The following is a 23,005-nucleotide window of genomic DNA, read 5'->3' as shown; positions in this document are numbered from 1 at the left end:
AATGGCACTATTATAACCTTCTGATTTCGATCATTTGACTGAAATGAGTTTCTGAGGATATTATATGGGGGTGTATCATTTTATTGTTGACAGAATTTTTAAGTATCGCTAATGGCATGTAGCATAATCCTACGTCGTGAACTAGATAACTATCGGAGTGCGACATTATTTTCACAACAAATCAAATTGAATATCAGACTGATGAATTTATTGGTAAATATAAACTAATTACTTTACAGCACACATTGAAATTTACAAATTGTAGCGGCGAGCTGTGGAAGTTTTATCCACTTGGAACGAATTCTGATGACGCCAAATTCGAGATTTGAATTCCCAAAGTTTGCAACGAAATGCGATGGTGTTCATGTACTTTTGACTTTTAATGTATGAAAATGCATTTTGATAAAAAGGTAAGCAGAACAACAGTGCATTTTTACTGCAAGTTTCAAGCTGCCTATTTCAGAATTCATGCTAGTTTCGACTGTTACAAAGTGGATGTGCCTTGTGAAACTACTGGCTTCCATTTATGCATTGCAACATGTGCGCTAAAGTAATTAGTTAAAAGGTTGATTAGTGATTTTTTGTTAATTGGTCATCATTTCGGTTTCCTGTGAAAGTACTCTGAGTAGTCCAGGGTAATCCGGCATAGGTCTTGCATTTCAGTATACTCAAAATGTGCGTTTTAGAGGCATTGGTAGACGAGTGATCTCCAACTTTATGACGGCTTTGGAGGCACTAACTACAATGCACTATTATATATTATAATGATCATTGTTTATTACCCTCTGAAGTCTCAAAAGCACTACAGACTGCATCTTTGGCTGGACATCATCTTTTTTTAGTGGATTCCGGTCAGTGTTGGCATTTATTTTCATATATAGCTGATGGCACAAAAAAAAAAAAAACTGCTTACTGCATGGTAATAAAATCTTCGGAAATGTGAATCACAGTGGCCTTGAGAAGTAAAAAGTCCAGTCAGTATAAGTGATGCAAGACTGAAACTTCAAAATAGATTCTGTAGATTTATGCATGCCCAAGAACATTGACTTTTACTCCACAGAAGATCGGGCACTCCCTCTCGTCTATCGAAGACCATGTGCACATGCAGCGCATTCTTCTCCAGTCCAGCGTTAAGACATTTAGGTTTCGCGCACTCAAAGTTAGGGGCTACAAACTGCTGGATATACAAAAGAATACAAGCAGGCCATGGGGATTTGGGTACATAAAGACCTGGATGCACCATTTATAAAACGCTCTACTATTAAATAGTAGCGTTTGTTTAGCTCACCTCCGTCCTCTGTCTACGCAAAAATATTCCATTGAACGATACTCCCGTCATCTACACTTCAACCTACCGTTTTGCATTTCCTGGTTTATATGACATGCACTTGACAATCAAGTTGGTCTGGAGGGTCAGCCTTGATGGTACAAGGGTTTCATAGGCTTGTATCGTGAAGTTGAAGGCAAGATACTACATTAGTGAAATGTCCTGTCCTATATTTCCACTTCTGTAGTTTTGTGCTACAAACCTACAAACTAGCCCAAGCAGCAACAAATATTTGCAACCCACAGTCTAAATCTAGGTGGGGGATATTGGTGTTGTATGAAACAACCCGACCATCTGCAGGGCACTTGTCAATGGAGGAGTTGCGCACTCGGCGACTGTAGAGAATGTTGACAGGTCGGTATAGCATTGTTCACTGTCCAGTGTGGAAAAAAAAGAGGGACAAAACCAGCAGGGACGACATTCACCACTGTCAGATCCTCTGCTTTAACCCTGCACTTTCTGTGCTGTGCAGCAAGTTATCATATTCGGGATCCTTTACTCTCCGTTCCTCCCATTTGATACCCCTCTGCTTAACAAATGCTCTATCAGACAGGAAGACGGATGTAAATTGCTGTACTGGCAAGGCGGCTGCTTTTTTGCAACCTAAATTTCACACAGAGCTGGCATTTTTGCTACGCTTTTTTGCCTTACGATGCCATGCGTGGATGCCCAGCTTGCCCTTTTTGCGCAGAATGAATCGCAAGCCACAGTTTGTGGCGATTCATGACAGATGGCGCTATCTGCATTTAAAACGAGATAACTGCCTCGTGCTCCATCATCTCAGCAGCAGGCATCTTTTTTGTTGTTGCAGATTGTGCCACCGTTGACAAATCAAGTGAGAAGACTTAGTAAAACAATGCATGCCTCCAGTGCATTCTGGATCAAATGGGCAGGTAATGCACTGAAACAACCTGTTTCCCGATACCTTCATGCGAAACTTGAAAGAAGACAGGCCAGCAGTTTGCCACTTTGAGCAATACATCTTTTAGCAGATACTTTCGTGAATAGGCATGCAATTTGCAAACTATAGTTGCATTGACTGGACAGAATAAGATAAGAGTCTGCCACCTAGCATGTCAAATCATGTGTGTGTGTGTGTGTGTGTGTGCACGCATGTGTTGGGTGAAAACGCAAGGCTCTGTTCGGAATGCAAGAACAGTTTCAACTAAAACTTGTATTTTCACTTGCATGTTCTGGGAGTGCTAGAGCTATTTCCTTGGTAGATGAGCAGGAGAACACACGGACCATTGCAAAGTGAAGTGATTTTGTCAGTTTGCTGTTTGTTTCATTACGCCCCAGAGTTATAACTGCCACTTATGCAAGCTTTCGACCAGTCTCACATGTTGCGAGATCACCAGGCAGTGTATCACATGTATCACACTTTTCTTGGCAGATGAATCAAACCTGGTGTTAACAGTGCAAAACGTAGAAGGGACACGAGACGAGAAGAGGACACAGCGCTTGTCACGTCGTCTTCTCGTCTCGTGTCCCTTCTGCGTTTTGCACTGTTAACACCAGGATGGAAAACCGAGAAGCCCAAGCTTTCATTCTAGATGAATCAAACATGCAAACTACAGCAGAAGTGAAGTGTCAGCAACTTAGTATGAACTTTTTTTAATGGATTGCGCGATTCCGTCAGTTTGTTGTGTTGTCAAACCTTCTTCTTTCTTTCGAGCCACAACATTGTTCCACACTGTCCATTATAAAATAAGGCCATGGACCACACGACTGCTGAGATCACAGAATACTTGACAACAGCTCCACCGGCTCATGTACACGTGCACATGTATTTACAAAGCAGACCAGTGTCTTGAGACAAATAGGCCTGTCAGCTTTGGCTCGCCCGTATGAGGACAGTGGAATTCTTGCCAGACTGCACTTTGGCCTCGAGTGCCTTCTGACGCTTTTTGGCTTCCAGGTTTCGCAGCAACTTTTCTCGCAGCAGCTGCTCTTGCTGCAGAAGGTGCTCGCGAAGCTTGTTCTCCTCTTCTTCAGCTTCAGCATTCTTCTCCTCCTCCTCTTTACGTTTCTGCGTCTGCAGAACAAATAAATGAGACAGAAAGATCAATCAAGTGGAGTATCATATCACTACTCCACAATAACTTTCCCCAAGTGTCAGTCATTATTCTTGAAAAGAAGAGTAGAAGTAAACCCTCACCATAACAATGTCATTGGGATAGAAACATGGACTTCATTACAGCACCATTTCCTCAAGAGGGAAGGGGCCCCAAGAATCCCACAGAAATGTGGGAAGTGCACTCCAACGGTGCCCAAGCTCACAGTTTATGCAATTATGCACCTGCATTTTATCTATAAAATTGAAAAAAGTAAGGTTACTGCGCTTACCATTGCTATGCTTATGCTAGAATTTTGCAGCAAGATCGCATTTTATGGTGCGGATCATTCACTACTGCTCAGAAAAAAAATCTGAAGTTTGCTTAACCTACAACCATGCCATAAGTGGTGTCCAAAAAATGGCAGCCATGACATCACTAGTCGCTTCTGGCACCAGCAGTATGGCAAAGCACGGCCTTCAAGAATGGTTTCCATTACTCTAAAGGAACCATCACAATGGATGCAATATGAACACCACAGGGGGCGCAGACAAGGGCAACATTACGTTTTCTAGACAAGTGCGACTTGTGCAGCGAAGCTGTTATGGGGAGTTCCACAACAGTTCATGTGTGACGGCGTGGTTGCTATCAAATGTCAGTTAAACAGTAGCCAGCAATGCAGCCTGTGTCGGAGTCCCGAAGTGGCCGTATGACCAGGAGGTAAGTGAAAACATGCAGCTGGCTATACAAAAGGTATCCAGTAATGCAGCCATGCCGTTGGAATGCACAGCCAGACACCGGTGTCAGTAGAGCCAACACACTATACGGGAACATAAGTAGGATATAACAGAGAGTATAAAAGTACTAAGCCCAGATACAGTGAAGCATTTGAAAAGGCTCAGGTATAGCAAAGGAACTGCAGCGGATAAAGTGAAGCATTTACGAAGTACTGCATAGATTTTGGGCAGTAGCAAAACAGATTTCTGGGATTTGCAAAGGGTGTGGGAACACCTTTACACAGCTTTGCTGTCTTTGACGTATGAGTTGCTCGGGCTGGCATACATCTGCAAAGGTTTTTTTAAAGTCACAAGAAAAGACTGCTGGGTTCATTAGCTCATGATCAATAACTTGCGATGTACGACAATGAGAGACACAAACATACACACAGCACTGAGTCATGCTCTATGCATGTTTGTGTCTGAAAGTTGGCGCTTCTCTTTGTCTGCTCCTTATTTTTTGTCTTTGTCCCAAGTCTCGCTCTTATATGTTGCGTTAAGCAGAACCAACTAGTCCAATATTTTATATTAGTAAATGTGTACGCTGCCAGCAAAGCTAGTAGAATAATCACAATAGAGCATCACCAACGCTGACTAACAGCGCACTCGTTACGTGCAATAGTTTGGAAAAAGCACTGACATATTCGATACAGGCATTGATTTGTAGCGTTCAGCACTCCTTACTGGGCGCTCAAAGTACACACTTGGCTCCTTCTGAACATACGAAATGGCTGCAAACCATGCCTACAACAGTGACTTTGAAGGAACATTTTGCCAACCAGCTGGGTCATTTCAAAAGAAGAAAGTAATTATGGGGACGAAAGAAAGCAATAGGCATTCAGCAGCAGTTACCTGAACGTGCAAACATTTTTACCAAATTTGTCATTGCTGAAGAAACAATTTGATAGTGGGAAGGTTGCCACAATTCTTGAGTGTTTATACTTTCAAACTTCACTCGCCAGCAATTAACAGCAGTTATTGTAGATCAGCTTCTAGTTTCCGGGCTATGTAGCGAATGCAAAAGCACATGTCAACACAGCCAAATAACTGCTCGTGCCATAGCATCAAGAGCCTTTTACAGCAGATAGCCCAAAGAAGCTCATATCTAGTGCTTGCTCATATTGCTTCATCTAATAAGAGACAACTTTCTAAGAGTAATCATACAATCTCCTTACAATATCCTTGTGTAAGCTAAGAGTTTCGATTCTGTTCAGAATACGGCTTGTAGTCAAGCGGGGGGGAGGGGGAACGATCTACCAGAAATGGGTTACATTTGGGGCTTAGCAATTTAACACACTCTCTCTCTCTTCACTTGTTTGTGCCCTGCAACATCTAAAACCACAAATAAGATTCAACTCCAATGAACATCGAACCACATTGAATGTACTCACTCGAACAAGATCAAAAAGTTCCTGAAGCAAGTGAGTTGCCTGGAGCTTGCGTGTTGCCTCAGCAGCACACTCCTGCTGTCTTTCTTCAGACTCTACTTGCTGACGATGCTGCTCTGCAATACATTCTTGCTCCGTGATGCGCTCCTGGTCAGTGATACCTGGCTCTTCCGCAATACACTCCCTCTCAGCAATTTGCTCCTGTTCAGAAATTACCCGCTGTTGAGCTATTCGCCCCTGTTCAGTGATACGCTCTTGTTCAGCTATTTGCCGCAGCTCTGCAAGCCTCTGCTGCTCCACGATGCGTTGCTGTTCAGCAAGACACCTCTGCTCGGCGAGTCTTTGCTGTTCGATAATGCGTTGCTGCTCTGTGTGTCGCTTCTGCTCAGCCAGGCGTTGCTGCTCAGTGATGCGCTGTTGTTCCACAAGGCGCTGTTTTTCGGCGAGTCGTTGATCCTCCACAATGCGCTGCCGTTCAGCAAGTCGTTTCTGCTCGGTGAGCCGCTGCTCGTCCGACCGCCTCCTGGACTCTTCCAGACCAGGGGAGGAGTTTTCCTCTTTCTTTCTTCGCTTGCGCTTGGACTTCTTCCGTTCACCACTCCGCTTGCGGTTGCTCCCTTTGTGTCGTTTGCACTCGGCTTCAACCTTCTTCTGCCTAAGGCTTTCCTCTTCCTCTTTCTTCCTCATCTCTTCCTCCCTCTTACGCCTTGCCTCTTCCTCTTCCCACTTCTTCCTCAGCTCCTCTTGATACCTAGCGATAAGAAGGAATGATATGTAAAGAGTGCACCAGGAAAGAGCCGCCCACACCAGAACTATTGTACAAAAAGCATAGATTACACTGCATTCTAAAGGAACCAAAGATTCAACAAAGCAAGTTGCAAGACATTTCTCTGCACAAAAACTACCCAAACATGCGAAAACACTTTTCAAACCTGTGTTGTCACAACGGTGCATGTGCATTGCAGCATGAGTGTGAAATTCAAAAAAGAGAAAAGCTTGTTTTCCCAGCTGTTAACCATAACTTTATCACCACATAATCGCAACTACACTTCGAAAGAGTAATCTACCATTCTAAATTGACCTATTGCTGCTTTGTAGTGTCTCTTTAAGGCCTTAAATACCGAAGTATTTCTCCGTCTCTTGAACACCAGTGCACTTAGACTAATTATCTCCCTATTTTTGTGTGTGCAGCAGCCGTCACAGCTACAATGGACCAGAATTAGCAGTATTCTTTCACGGCTCTTTGTTCGCCCACAAACCATGTGCTTTGCCCAAGAAATTGACCACCACCTTTTCCTGGCCTCTTCTTCGTCCTTTCTCTTCTTGAATTCTTCGTCTTTCTTCCTCTTAGCCTCTTCTTCATCCTTCTTCTTCCTGGACACCTCTTCCTTTTTTCTCTTTACTTCCTCCTCCTCCTTCCTCTTTTTTGCTTCCTCCTCCTCCTCACGCCTCTTGCGCTCTTCACGCCGGCGCTGCCTCTCTTCCCGCTTCCGTTCTCGTTGATCCTCTTCCTCACGTTGACGCCGCCTGCAACCGAAATGACCATATGGACTTTGATTAAGCCACAGAGGCCCAGCCCTAAGCTAGAGTAACATAATAATTATCCTACACGAATGCTACTCCTTTTTGTGTTTCTCTATTGGCTTAAGTGGCGCTCTACATAAACTATCACCACAATCGACCACTGCCAAATGAATAGGTCACTACAATTTCCAAAGAGAACAACTGTACTGTGCTAGCCCAATGCTGTGCCTAACTCGGTGCAGTGAAGAGAAAGCCACAGGTCCTGTCAGCATGACAGGAATAAGAAGCAGCTGCATGCTCTGGTACAAAAGCCACTAATCAGGCTATGTCCTTGGATTCGCTCACTGTGAAATAAACACTAGAACCAGCAGTGGATAATGGCAGACCAGCTCTCATCTTTAATTGGCCTATATGACCTGCAGCACCACAATCCACGGCATTAGGAGACATACGTTCACCTGACCACAGACATGCATTACTAACAGGGTATGGGAGGAAAGAAAGAAATTCATCTCTGCATCCAAACTAGAAAATAAAAGCCCAGTGAATATATTGCCATGTTAGTGCTTGTGTGCCCTATTGCACCTCCAAATTCCAGGTCGAGGGGCAAACATATGGAAGAAACTTTGGACGACTTCAATGTTCTGAAAACTTTTGCAGTTCGGTGTGCACTTTTTCAAATAAACTGCACTTCCATGCACTTGCTCCATGGTAACGACAGGCCTCTCGATACGGTGTCTTTTGCTGCCACACACACTTTAGCATGACAGGTTTGAGACTGACAGTGCTTGTAAAGTACTATACTGCTGACAACCTGTTTTATTTTGAGCCATCAGAAATACCGGGTGTTTCATTTTAGCAGTAACAGAATTTTGAAGAATCGCCTGCGGCATATAGCAGAAATCTACTCACTGAACTGGATTACCCAAAGAGGCAGACATTACTTACACTCTAACTCAACATACTAATTGGAAAATTTACACATTTTGAATAATCAACTTTTAACTAATTACTTTAGTGCACAAACTGCAATGCATAAATTTAAGCCAGTGATGTCGCAAGGCAGATTCACTTAGAACGAATTTCGAAGCCAGCACCTATATTGAGATAAGTGCAGTGAAACTTGCTGTAAAAATGCGCTGCCGTTCCACTTACATAAAAAAAAAAACACTGTTTTAAATATTGAAGTTCAAAGATTACTGGAACACCAATGCATTTTCTTGCAAATTTCAGCAAAGGCAAATATCAAAACTGGTGTCGTCCTCATAATTCATTCCAAGTGGATATTATTTTTAAAGTTGCCAGCTAGAATTTGTAGATTGCAATATGTGTTATAACGTAATTAATTGAGAAGCTAATAAGTGAAATGTCAATTACTGAAACAATATTTTTTTCTTTTCTGCAAATAATGTCTGCCTTTAAGGATAATGTAGCTCAAGAAGTAGAATTGTGCTATGCGACATGCCATGTATGATTTTTTAAAAGTGTTAACAATAAAATATAACACTCAGTATAATACTTCAATTTTGAAAGATACTTCCTTTTTCTGCCACAAAAACATAGGTGCCTTCCAAGTCATTGTGAAATCAAATGTTTAAGTAATAATAATTTAACGCAAGTTATAGTAGACAGTCCAACTCCTTCTTGAACAACTGTCGCATGTGCCAAATAATGAATTATTGTTCCTATCAACATAGCAGAGATGATTATAAAGTTGCATGCAAAATGCTTTAGCATAGATGCTTTGCTTCACTGTGGTGAAATGTAGCTGATACAGCCTCAGCACACCTTACCATCTTTATGTTTCACGGCCAATTAAACATGGTCAATGCACATGGTCAATTAAAGGAACAGTTGAATAAACAGAACTGACTGTGCATGCATGCTGGCTTTGCCACTATTTGACAAGTGTTCACCAAGGCACTTGCACATGACAGTTTCGGACAGAGCCACTATATATTGTGACACACATTACCGGCAACAAATCGTTTATTGTCGTGTTCCTGCAGCAGTCTGGCTAACATTACCGTCAGACACATTTTGGACCCTACTGTGCAGAGGGTTGTAGTTTATGATTATGACTTTATGATTACACATAATTTTTGTTTTGTTATTGTTATTCTCCTTCTTTCCTCCTTTTGTACAGAGTGAAATTGTAGTCCTCATGTCTTCGGTGAACATGATTATTTATTATTAGCTACATGTTGTTCATTGATTGTTAGCACTTGTTAGTTTCCATATAACTATCATTTAATGCATGCAGGACACAAATGAAGGCATGCAATGGATCATACTTTTGTGCAATAAGCCGAATTGCACTGGGAAATATTGCAGTCAAGGAGACTTCAGTGTGCTTGAACACCAGCAGTGACTGTAATCACCTTTCAGCCTCCCGCATTTGCTCTTCTTCCAAACGTTCACGTAGCACCCTTTCCTCACGTTCCCGTTCCAGGGCTTCAATTTTGAGTCTCTCCTGCTGACGTCTCTGGATGCTCTCCTCGCTCAGGTGCCTCGACCGGTCAAAATCTACCTGCGTGAAAATCAATTACGCTGAAGCCACTGAAGTACTGCCTTGGCAGCAACTAGCTTCTCCACTGACGAAGTGCCAACCTTGCATTTTTTTTTTTTCTTAAGAGACCAGGCAAGTTAACTGTGCCAAGCGTTGCATTGAATGATCTGGATCATATAACACAGTCTTTCTTAAGAATTTCAGTAAGAACAAAGCAGCAGTAAGCGCAGTCATTTTTCTATGATCTTAAAGGGACACTGGATTCCAAGGGAAGGAAAGCGTAGTAGAGGGCGGCAGAAAGTTAGGTGGGCGGATGAGATTAAGAAGTTTGCAGGGACAACATGGCCACAATTAGTACATGACCGGGGTAGTTGGAGAAGTATGGGAGAGGCCTTTGCCCTGCAGTGGGCATAACCAGGCTGATGATGATGATGATGATGAAAGGGACACTAAAGGCAAATACTAAGTTGACGTGGACTGTTTTAATACCATCCCAGAAACCTCACAATGCTTGTTTCGTGTCAAGAAAAGACTTAGTTTACAAGAAAATTGCATCTGTAGGGTCTGAATGCCTTTTTCTAAATTCAAATCTCCTGCCGCCCAAACAAGGGAGTGGTGACGTTGCATGCACCAGTACCACCCTTTGCTGCCTACCGTCGGTGAATAAAACAGTCCCCAACAGACGGCGGTACCGACTCAAGACAGGGCAGCTGCTTTTTGATCAAGTGGCATGGACCATTCGGGCTCCCCGAACATCACATGGAAGTTGAATTCTCTGCTACTTGCAGTTTGTGTGAGTTTCATGAGCCAGCAAAACCAGTGCAGCACTACGTGATCAGGGAAGTACTGAAACGCAAAAGCTTGGGCGGTGCAGAGCCGAGCGCAAACGAAACCGTCAGACTGCCCGCGTCATTGTCAACGGCAATTTCAATTTCTTTTTTTTCTAAAAATGAAATATAATTGGACAAGTAGCATTTTATTTCATCTTATAATACAACCCAAGGATGTTTTTTGAAGCGAGTAGCTGAGTACTAGTGACAGAATTTAACTGATGAGTACTTTCGTCATCGGGCAGGCGCTTGAATGTCTCGGGGGAGTCTCTAATTATGTCTTGCATTTACCTCAATTTCTCGATTATGAAGGCTCCGCCCACGATAATATTGACGCCTTAGAGATTCTCGAGCACTAATCTATCATTTTAGCTTGACTTAGCATTTGCCTTTAGTGTCCCTTTAAGAGAAAAACACATGTCTATGTACAGGCCACCCCAAAACTTAAATAAATTCAAAGGAAAAAAGAAAAGCAAGTTATACGTAATGTTCATTGGAGTTTAATCTGATTTCCAGTTGTAGATGTTACAAGGCATAAATAAGTGAAGAGAGAGAGGGTGTTAAGTTGCTAAGCTCCTAGTGCGCCCCATTTCTGGTAGTTTTTTCTCTTTTCATTTGCCTCCCCCCCCCGTTCACTACAAGCCATATGCGCTCCACATTGTAGTGAAGGCACATGCAAGCCAAACTTCAGGCACACATAAATGCTCTCTGTCATCAGCAAAGATGGGAACCTGAACTGCCACTCAGGAAGTACAGCCATCCCAACCAACAGCCAGCATGTAGCCGTGACATCAAGGAACCACATGGGTCCAAAATGTCGCAGGGAAGGACAGATTATAATCAGGGTAATATAGTGAACTTTCAGCTGTGTGTAGAGAAACGGTAATTGGCTCCATTATTTAACATAAAAGAATGTTGACGTCACAAAATATTGAAGGGCACACGTCGGTGCACTGTGCACTTTGAGAGCCTTTCACAGAGCATTAAAGAAAAGGTGGGATTGAAGTGGCACATATAATAAACCTGGGGTGACTCATCAGTGATTATATTGAAGGGCAAATAGTGAAATAGGGAGTTGTCAAAGTGATATAAGTGGCAAGATTGTTCCAGTACTTGGCTGAGCATTCATTGAATATGTTTATTTGAATGGCAAAAACACATGGCAAAAAGCTGTCTGCACTTTTTTTTTTTTTAAGGGAAAGACAGCATTGGGGTGGCCGTAGTTTAACTGCATTTGTGGCCAGACTTCTATTACCTGTATCCACAACATAGGCTGTCATAAACTACAAAGCCAGGAATAAATGTCACACAATCTTGTGTTTTTACAACACTAGCACCATACACTAGAAAACTAGTCCTCACACTTCTCTCATGTGACACAAGCGTCTTCACAGAAACAGGCATGCTCTCCAATTTTAGCAAAGTCAAACATGGCTGCTGTCTGTGTCATAGTTCGCTGTTCCAACTGTTTCGGACTCCACTTGTTCACAGATACGCTTAGGCTCACAGCCAGCAAAGGCCAATGTATTTAATGTGCTGTAGCAGCCCTTTAAAGGAACTAAGTGTACAATGGCGTAGTGCACAAATTAATTCCTAAATAAGTTCTGCCTTCATTTCTTATGCAGATGGAGAAAAACAAAAGCAACACAAAGTGGCAGTGGGTATCTATATAGAAATCCTGAACCTTTACTGCTTCAAAGTGACATATGCGCTGATCTTCATTGGTACATTGCTAACTAAGCCATACTGTCTGTAGGGTTAGTGGCTTCAGAGCAAGTGACTTCAGTTTGTTAACTCACTAAAATGGGATGTCTAAAGAAGATGAAATTGTTTAGTTATTGGTTAGAATTTCTTGGCATGGCAGCCACGCCTGGCTAAAACGTGCCCATTCACACAGTAAAGTCCAAGTCTTTTTTAAACACAAGTGCTAGTGTGTTTTTTCTTTCAATTCATACACTCAATAAAGTGGGATGCCAAAAGGCAATAATATCTAAGTTATTTTTTTTTCCATGTGCACGCTAGTGTCTTGCTCTTAAGGCTGTAATGTTAACTACTTCGTGCACCAAGAACAACCGAAATCCAGCCACTGTCCTGTGGTACCGTCAGCCCATGCAGCACAGTACGCACTTTGATGTTTGCTGTGAAGGCACGTCCTTCAGGCGTCTTGAGCATGAGCTTCATGCCACGCAGAGAGTCCATGGCTTTGACAAAACCCATGTACTCCATGTACTGGACATACACATCAAATGTCAGCTCCTGGCTGAAGGAGAAGGTAGAGATGCGCCCAACGGAGGCCTCCGCATCCTTCTGGTATGGGTCAAGCAAGGGAATGTCCAGCCGCCGCACCAAACCCGGCCCGCCGAACGCCTGACAGACTAGTTGTTCATTCGGCCGGTCAGCATCGCGCCGTTTGTCAGCAAACCACTTGCACGGCAAACCCTGCATAGAAGCATGTGCAGTTGAATCTGCTTGCAATAAACCACATGTAAAGTGAAATCAATTCTACTAGTTCAACGCTGTTGTTAAATTTGTTTTTCTGGCTACAGAGAAGCAACAGAGGAGGATAGGTTGTGGACTTGTGCCGCACCTATAAAAGGACACCCAAGTTGTCTCACGGCCCAAGAAAAGAAAAAGTTATTAAGAAAAAGAAAGAAAGAAGGACAGTACTAAATGGTGAAGAACACAGAAATTAAGGAGGGCAATTAAAGGGCTTCATGTGACAGTAATGCGTGAGCATTATTTCCCACCCATTTTGCCCTTTTTGCATGTAATGATGAGACGTGCTAGACTCTTTGTCACATAGCTTCAGTATTCTTCCATCGATGCTCTTGTACAGGACCACTCATACCGTTCCTAGAAGGTATGGCATCTATCATTACCTTTAGCTATACAGCACACAAACAGAGCCACTAATGCACCTACCGGAACACAAAGTGCATCTGCTGACGGCTGAGCATCAACTGTGTGGCACTGCACTCTACCGCATGCCAGTGTGCTGCGCCGCCACTGCCTCTTCTCTTTTATTGGCTCCACCCCATGGGGCATGGCGCTACCCTGGGTCTGGAGCACATGATGTATGGCGTAGGCTTCCTCCTCTCCCCTCCAGCCATGTTGCACCTATGCTCCCCTCCTCACGGCATACTTCCTCTCTTGTGACATCAGGTGCCTCCTCCTTTTCCACATGTGTCGGCCTCCTCTACTCTCCCTTCCTCTCCCCTCTTTTACTGTATAAAACTCGACAGAGATTTTCGTTCACAGGAGTGCTCTAATGCTAACACATTAAAAAATGATACATCAAATAAAGATAAGTAAAAAAGTTACATAGGACTAATAAAAAAGCTAGCATTTAAAAGCTATATATGGGGGTCAATCAAATGAAAACAGCAAATGTGTAACAAAAAAAGTCATCAATGGCACAAGTACCATGTATGTTGGAAGACATGTTCTTAACTATGTGCTGGATGTTCACTAGGTGGCAGCATCGTGCAGGTGTGGGAACACTGGCACATGAACGGTGTAAAAATGGCTGCCCCACTAGCAATTTGCACCAGGGAGGAAAAGCATTCTGTTATTTGGCTTTTGCATAGTGAAGGTGTGAAGCTGATCAAAATTCATCGCAGAATGAAGGTCCAGTATGGTGATGCATGTATGTCGCAGCAGCAACTCAATAAAATGGAGTCACAAATTCACGAACAGTATGACGTCTGTGGCTGTTGCTGCTTATCTGGGTCAAGCACACCCTGTTGTAACTCCATAAAACATTGCAGTCATTAAAGCCATTGTGATAGAAAACTGCTGGGTGACACAAGATGACAATACAAGTGTAAACATCCGTCATGGTTCAGCATACCACACTGTGCATGATGTGCTCGGATTTCACAAAGTGTCTGCAAGATGGGTGCCCTGGCAGCTGACTCCTGAATTGAAACAGTGATGTGTTGATGCAATTGAACAACTTCTACAGCTTGTTCAACAAGAAGGGGATGCTTTCCTTGTAAGAACCATCACAGGGGATGAAACTTGGGCTTGCTACCACCAACCAGAAATGAAGAGAGCGAGTAAGCAATGGCATTATTCCTCATCACCCAAACCAAAGAAGTTCTGAACACAGCCATCAGCAGGGAAGGTTACACTGACACTCTTTTGGGATGAAAAAGGCATCATCTTGTAGCAATACACATCATGAGGGACCAGTATCACTAGTGCATCTCGTGACACGTCACTGATTGCATGATTACATGATTACACATCATGGACGACATGTCGCGAGGGACCACTGTTACTAGTGAGACTCGGAGACTCTGACCTCCTAAAAAATCATCTTCGGACTGCAATCAAATCGAAACGTCATGGATTGCTGTCTGCAGATGTTCTGTTACAACATGACAATGCACGGCTCTATATGGCCAGTGCAACAGTGGCAACAATAACAGACCTGAAGTTTGAGTGTCTTCCACATCCGCCATACTCAGCAGACCTTATCCCGAGCAACTTCCATATTTTCGGACCACTGAAAGAAGCCCTGGGTGGCAAGAAGTGCAAAAACATTTGCAGTCGTCATTTGACCGACCCTTGTACATATACACAATATGGATGCCAAACGCATGTTGTGCAGTTGGCTGCCCTGCATTGTGATGCATGCCACCAGGCAAGTCTTTCTCCAGGAATGTCGCAAGCTAACTCGCGCATAATGACCTGTTAATAATAATTATTCAGGATTTGTAATAAATAGGGTTCATCAAGAAAGCAACGCACTCACCGATAAGCCAAGTTACAATGAGGATCTTTTGCTCAATGTTTGGGGTGTGGCTAAGTCAGCATAGCACATCAGTGCCTAGACCACTCAGTGTCAGCGTAACCGAGCGAACGAACACAGCGAAAGATGAAAGCGAGGAATACAGTGGGGCAATGAAAGAGGCAAGAAAGAAAGTGGAGAGGAGGGTGCAGCAAAACCAGGAAGCGGAAAGCGGAGGAGGGTATGTCAAAAAGGGTGAGGAGGAAAGCGGAGTGCTGGCATGACCAGGCATGCGGCAAGCACGGAAACAAAGCACTGGCATGGGCTTCGGACCCACTGTGCATGCACTACTTTGCCTGTAGCGCCGCCACCGCTAGAGAATGCGCTCTGTGCAAGCCACACGTTCCTGTGTTCATGCATTCTGTCTGAACAATGAGCGACGCAACCAGTGGAAATGCTTCACCTGCCGCTGCTGCTAAACGAGCTGCCCGAGCGGAGGCTCAGCGTCACCGCCGAGTGCAGCTTGTTCTTCAGAATCAAATTCTTTGCCATAATACATTGTGAATTCAAAAGACCAAAACAGCTGCACTCAAAATTCGAACTATGGAGTATCATAATCGTCGGTGAAATTTGTTCTTTGCGTGATTTCACCGAGCACACCACCACCGAATATGCTCATTCTTGTCATATCACTAAAGCTAAGTGGTGTTAGGCTCAGTCGGTCCTTGGTGGGAGACCATCTGGGAACACAGCATACGACTCGTCTTCAACAATGGTTTAATCTGAACTAGTTGGTTCATGATTATCCCTATGTACTGCCTTAATTTAAGTACAGGATATAATGGAGGCAACACGACACAGTCATGCTTCCTATTGCCTTCTTTATGTTTTGTCCATAAATTAAGGCTGTACACTACAGCATACTTCTATTCTGTTACAGAATAGTTCAAGTGACCGTCTTGAGTGAGACACTTGGTGCCTGTGGCAGTCTGCAGTCGTTGCCAAAAGTGATTACTTGCACTGTTGGCAACCACTTTGTGCTGTGCCAAAATGCATGATTAAGAGCACTGGCATGCATTGAAGAACAAGCACAAAAAATAATGTTCAGAATTCCCACATTCGCTGCGACACGAGTCATGGGTAGGTCACAGCAGACATTTTCGCTGTATGGCGGTGCAGGGTTTTCCCACAGTTTGCAAGCAACATGTTTGCTATATATCAACAGAGAGGAAAAATTCTTGCTGCTTCTAATCTGTGCCGTCACAGTGCCATCTCTCTCCACTTTGAGGAAGTCTCAAAAAAGCACAACTCCCTGGTCACTCACAGGTGAGTCATCATGCACAGAAATGAAGACTTCAAAAAGCGCTGCCGCAGTGAACATATTAAGCGAATGGAACTTCCACCAACGTGTTATTTTAACAACCCGACATTCTGGAGATGGTCTGGCTCCTCCTTCAAAGTGAGATTGCGGGAGGTGCAGCAGTGCTTTTAAGAGTTTTGTCAAAACACTTCACAAGCTCTTACAAGTGCCACTGCACCGCTCGATATCTCACCCCTGAAAAAAGAGGCCAGGCTGGCTCCAAAACACTGCGTTGTTAAATAAATATCTTGGTTAGAGTTTGATTTGTTTTAATTGAGCTGTCCCAACCCGGATGATCACTGCCTAATGTTTACCTTTGAATAAATAATTTTCAGTGTTGTATCATATTTATTAGAAAACCCAAGCATTCTTTCTTTGCGTTCACTAAGAAAGGAACACTCTTTTCAGTGAAAGCTTGTGATGATTTCGCTCTTTATGGTAATGTGTGACATCTGGACTTAGCAACACACAATGTGGCTAGCGTTTGTGCCACTTATTCTGGCACCTAGTAATCACACCTGTTAGTATAGTGAACATGTGCTCATGGAGTTTAAGTATCATAAAACAAATATCATACTTGCCTGCCTAGGCATGTATGTGTCACACAAAGGGTAGAATTACGAAACAAGCATGCAAAATGAATTAATAGGGCAGATGGCAAAAAGTTGCTGCCAATGGCACCCGAGTAACTAAAGGCCAGAAATGAGGGATTGTCAGATAGGCCACAACTACCTCTTGTGACAATCACAAATGTGCAAGAAATTTTTTATGCTTTCTTTCTTGAAGTGCATGCATTCATTCATTTTTTACAACCTTAATTAAGTGATTCTTGTGATAAATGAAAACAAAGATGTTTATTCTTGGTAGTGAACCAACTACAGAACAAAGTTTAACACAGCTCGCTTGATGCACTGGCTAGCTTTCCATATGTACCTTGCTGAGGCTGTATAGAGAATTAAATTTCTCGACAAGTTTTCTTTTTAACCAACACTGAGGCCTACTTGCAGCATGGCCCCCGTTTGCTTCACTGTGGCCTGTAGTTAAGCTATTAGAATTCCATTTCTTTTGTTTGCCTAGTACACCTGTGCAAAAATAAAGGCAAGTAACTTTTTTTTTACTAATAAAACACTCGCAACAAGAACTGTATAGCGGTGCTTCTATAACCACAGCCTGCAAGCCTCCCAACAGCTTTCAGAGGCTCCATGCAGGCCTGCAGGGACCACGGTGCCACTGATGAGAATAATTTATTGCAGAGGATGCAAGCTCAAGTTTGGTATGGGAGACATGGCCTCCTTAGCAATCCAACACAAGTGAGCCAGTTCAGAAATTGAGTTGAGACACTTTAACATGGCAGCACTTACATGAACTTGTTCTCAGGGGGCCAAATGGCAGCAGTAACTTGTACAAGATAAATGTGCGTGTGAATGGAGAGTCCAGTTCTTAATTGTTGGTTGCGAATTGCCAACCCATCCCATCTTAACAATTTACGTGCACCTTGCAAGCAGGTGAGGTTCACTCATCCAACCCCCTGTGCAGCTGTGCCAATCAGCTAGCATTTACATGAGTGCAACAGGCAAATCTTGTCTAACCCAAATCAACTTGAGCTGCTCTTGTCAGGTTCGTGTCATTGGTGTTTACATGACAGCCGACTTGTTGCTGGCAGCACTGTGGCACCTAAAGACAAATTGCGACGAATTTTCATTTTGGCTAAATTGGTTATACATCAGTAGAATATACTATTGAAGGCAACCTCAGCAAAGCTGCAGAGCTGGTTTAATTCCCTAATTTCTATTAACAGCCTCTATAGTGCACCTTAGCATATGACACGGCACCTGGTAGTTTGCAAATATGACATCGATTCTAGCACATTGCCTTCAAGATTTTCAGCACTCTGCAGGCACCTCCAGATCTCGGAGGTTATGTCCAGGCACCACGCTGGTTCTCAACGTTCCAGGATCTGTGTTTTTTCTGACAAGCAGTAATAATGGTTTTTCAGCTTTTCGTGATGCATCCACTCTTATTTCAAATGTAAAATTATGCATGATGGCTCCTAACTGCACCATTTGAAACTAGGCATTTATGCCGTCCAAAACTTTACTGCACTTGGCCTTTAATGGGAGACAGAGATTCTTGATAAATGCTTTGGACACTTTTAAATGACGTAGGTCAGCAGAACCTTCAGGGGGTCACATAGGTCAAACAAACAGACTCTGAGAGTTGCTTGAGGCCCAAGGACAGGTTGTGAAACCTGTGATCAAATTAAATTGTTTGTGAATGGTACATGTAGCAGCCCATTTGTAACAAGTTGTTTGCGTGGAAAGAAAAGCATTTGAGCGGCAGATGAGATGCAGTGATGAGCATTCTGACTAGTATCACAAGCCTAAATTTCAACTGTGCATTGATGAGATTAGGAAATTAGCAGACAAAAGGTTTGGTTTGGTTGATGCAAAACAGGCGTGTCCTGAAATCTATGGGAGTACAATGGAGTCCTGCAGTAGCCTTCAAAAGAGGCCAACAATGATGGCTGCCCCATTTTTTTCATGCAACCTTTCTGCAATAGGGCCACTGTCTTTCTGATATATTTTTTTACTTTGCCTTATCAATCACCAATGCCTGTCTTGCCACCTCTACCTCAGCTGACCTCATTTTTTTATTGCCATGAGAATACATAAAATTTTTCGCTAATTTTTGGGTTAGCTTAAGAATACAAAAAGCTTCTATTTTTTACAGTAGCAAAAGAATACAACGCAAAGCAACGGCAGTATCTCGAATTGAGCAAACTGATCACAGAAAAGGCATTTTTGCCAACTACCAATATTCATCCAAAATAGTGGTCTGGTATTGATGGCATACCCAACGCATTTCTTCTGAGGTATGCTGAATGGTGCTCGAAGTTCTTGCACATTACTTTTAAGAAATCATTGTCACAGGGCGAGCTTCCAAACGATTGGAAGTTTGCAAAAATTATTTCTATAACAAAAACATCTAACTCTTCCCTCACTTCTTCATATAGACCCATTTCCCTATTGTGCTTAAGCGCTAAAGCTTTAGAACACACATTCAAGCACTTTGTAAATTTTCTCGAGGAACATAATTTAATCAACGACCGGTAGCACGGGTTCCGTAACGAATTCTCTACTGTTACACAACGTCTGGAAACTGTTCATGATATTGCAGCTACTCTAGATAAACAAGGCCAATTTGACATAATATTTCTAGACTTTGAAAAAAGCATGGGATCGCATATCGCATCCAAAACTTCTAGTAAAACTTAAACCTATACTGAAAAATTATACTTTAATTTCATGGGTTGAGGCCTACCTTTCTTACCGAAATCAGGTAGTTACTATCGATAACGTATGCTCCTATTCACAATCGCTGAAGTCCGGAATTCCTCAAACTTCAGTGCTTGGGCCACTCTTCTTAATTTTTATTGGTGACATCACCCATGACATTCCAGTTACTACAAGGTTATTTGTAGATGACTTCATTCTTTACCTAGAAATATGTAGTCTGTGCAACCAGCCTCTTTTAAACACAGCTTTAACGAAAATATTTTCTTGGTGTGCTACCTGGCAAATGAAGCTTAATGAAAGCGGTGGCTATGACTATAACACATAAATGACTCCCTTTACGGTATGAATACTCAATCAATGGCCATAAACTATCATTCATTAATACCTATAAATACTTAGGTGTTGTACTCTGCGCAGATTTTAAATGGAATGATCATGTTGCCTACATTGAAAAGACAGCTATGCAGAAACTGGGACTCTTAAGAAGGTCCTTGCGTAAATCCACCCCAAAATTGAAGTTAATTGCGTATAAAGCTTTCATCCGTCCAATCCTCGAGTACTCGGTGTTATGGAATCCCCACAGCCAAGTAAATATTAAGACACTTGAAATGATTCAAAGAAAAGCAACACAATTAGTTTATAATCGCTACAGTTCCTTTACATCACCCAAAATACTTCTAAAAAATGCTGACTTGGATATCTCCCAGACAAGACAACAGCATGATCGATTGAAATTGATGTTCTTACTGTACCATGATAAGCTGCGCATAAATAAAACGCGTACGTAGAATCATTTCATCGCCGACCAACACGATCTGAGAATTAAAAAAAATTTGGGGAGTATTCCTGCAAAACACAAGCTTTCAAGAATTCATTTTTTCCACACACCGTCAGTGATTGGAATGCTCCGTCTGCTGACCTGGTAAACTGCACAAATGTTCAATCGTTCACGACAAAATTGCAACAAAAACACACTTGACTTCCCTCTTTTTTTAAATTCCTTTTTCCTTCCACGATTTATCACATAGCGCATGCGTCCTGCATTCCAATTTATGTTTCACTTTCTTGGGCTTTCATGTAAGCCTGAAAGATTTCATTGGTGTTCATTGCATTATTGCGTATTTACAAGGCTTTGTATGTTGAAAGGCTATTGATATTGCTCCACTAAGAGATGCTTGCTATCGTTAATATTCTGATGTTCCTTTTCTTTTATTCTGTATGTATACGCAAAAAACTTATAAAATGTATAAGCACTAGCGTTTTAGTTACAAGTGTTCTAAAGATGCAATATGTTAAGTTTGATGCACTGTATGCAGTGATGATTTCTTTGTAACATCTGCATTTGTAGACTTGCCTTTGCAAGTTTTACTGTTGTATTACCATATCTGCTTTTTCTTTTTTTCTATTTTTTCTACGACCCACTCCTGGCTAAGGCCTCATGTGAGAGGCCGGCAGTACTCCTGTAATAATGAATAGGCCCTTGTTTGTACACGACTGCCTACATGGACATTTAGGCAATTGCTTTGTCTTCGATTTAAAACTGCAATGTGGTTGGGCGCATGCCAGCTGAAATAATGAGCTTGCATGTTGCGACTTCTATCTCCAATCATTCATTAGATTTTTGTAGTGGTAGCATGTTGCGTCAGCAGCATGCTTTCTATGGTTGTGCCAAAATGCCAATCTGAAAGATGTGCATGGTGATAGTTGTGGAGCCTGGGTGATAGTTGTGGAGCCTGGAATCACTTACAATTGGTATGCAAACGAAAGAGGCGATACTTCTGTAAAAATTTCTGTGTTGCTTCATGCATTAAATTATTTCTTTTCCCCCTACTTATAACCACTGTACTGAATCGCCCAGCACAATCTTATTACAGTCTACTGCGTAAATCAAAACAGTTTCAGTCAAAGCCTTACTGTTCTACTGAACTAATCGTAACAGCGCAAACACCTAAGACGAGCCACAAAAAGAAAGACACGACACACACTGGCGCTAACAGTTACTGTTCTAACGATATCCAGCCCGTGACCTCGTCCACGGGCAACAATTTTTTTTCCACACTTGATCTAGGTTAGACCTTCTGAAATGAAAAATTTCGTCAGGCGACGACCATCGGTGCTTTAGTTCTTGTTGCTCATATTCGGTCGTTGAAAAAAATATTCTGACGCCTGTGGAGCCCGTGTGTCACGCAAGCGTCAGGTGCGTTCCATTCTTCGGCTTTACACTCATGACGACCCACAACAAAGATGCACTGGGAAACGAGGACAGGAGGTGCACTGCAATCCACCGCGTCCACACTTCACAAACACACAATTCAGCAATTTATAATTATTATTATATTTTTTTCCCCGCTTTACGCTTTCGCATCTCACCTGCACGTAAATGGTATCCGGTCGTTCGCCTGGCTTCATCTCGTCCATACCTTTGGCGTCGCGGAAGTACGAATCCCAATCATGCCGCGTCGGGAACGGAACCTTAGCTTCGGCCGCACGCACTCGCAGGTTATCGGGGAATCCGCTCAACTTGAACGTACTGTTGTCGAGCCGAGCGACGACAGCTTTGAGAGCGCTGCGGTTCTCCACTTCGCCTTCGAAACGTATAAACTCGAGAGTCGTTTTGCTGATCTTAAGCGTCGTGAATTCGTCGGGTTTAATGGCTTGTCGTAGCTTTTCCATCACTTCCCAGCTTGAGATGCTTCTCCCCGGCGTCTTCATTTGAGGCAGCTGTATACTGACGTTTAAGCGGGCGATCGCTTTCAAGTAGAGTCCCAAAGGAGCGCACATTTCCACTGCGTCCGAAGTGTCACGACAGGTCTGTATTGAGGACATCCTTGCAGGAACTGTGAGTCTTGTGCGAAGGCTTTCGCACCAGTTAGAACAGCGAGGACGAGTAAGGACTCCAGCCTAAAGCTGCGATTGCTAGCTGCAAAGCGTCGGTCGCGTTGGCCGCAGACGCTGCCAACAGCAAGCCGAAGTTTTTCCGACCTGCACAGCCTACATGTATGCGCGGAGTAATGAATGGTTCAATTAAAACTACTTCTACCCCTCTTCTTCTCAGCTTCGATGTTTGCACAATGAATGCAGGAAATTGTGTTTCAACGAAACGAGAACATGAAAACGGAACACACAGCTACGCGAGCTACACTTCCCACTAGGAGCGCCGCCATGTTAGCAGTAAATTTTGTGCTGTGTGAATGTTGCTTGCTCAG

The 23,005-nt window shown here is 42.9% G+C and overlaps 1 protein-coding gene across 2 annotated transcripts; it reads right to left on the bottom strand.

Moving 5' to 3' along the window:
* Nucleotides 1-2,925: 2,925 nt before the first annotated feature.
* On the bottom strand, nucleotides 2,926-23,005 carry LOC126536993 (uncharacterized). 2 transcript variants are annotated; one of them, XM_050184078.3, is made up of 6 exons: nucleotides 22,170-23,003; nucleotides 12,536-12,847; nucleotides 9,451-9,599; nucleotides 6,836-7,072; nucleotides 5,549-6,296; nucleotides 2,926-3,362 (listed from the first exon to the last, which is right to left on the bottom strand). In XM_050184078.3, the coding sequence occupies exons 1-6, from the start codon at nucleotides 22,623-22,625 to the stop codon at nucleotides 3,156-3,158; spliced, it is 2,109 nt and encodes a 702-aa protein (XP_050040035.2). In that variant the 5' UTR covers nucleotides 22,626-23,003; the 3' UTR covers nucleotides 2,926-3,155. The 2 variants fall into 2 exon arrangements, with proteins under 2 accessions (XP_050040035.2, XP_050040036.2); XM_050184079.3 differs by lacking the exon at nucleotides 6,836-7,072 and having other exon boundaries at nucleotides 22,170-23,005.

Source organism: Dermacentor andersoni, chromosome 4, assembly GCF_023375885.2.
Source record: "Dermacentor andersoni chromosome 4, qqDerAnde1_hic_scaffold, whole genome shotgun sequence".
Classification (NCBI taxonomy): Eukaryota; Metazoa; Arthropoda; class Arachnida; order Ixodida; family Ixodidae; genus Dermacentor; species Dermacentor andersoni.
The sequence above is the reverse complement of the archived record's forward strand: the minus strand, read 5'-3'. Positions and strand labels throughout refer to the sequence as shown.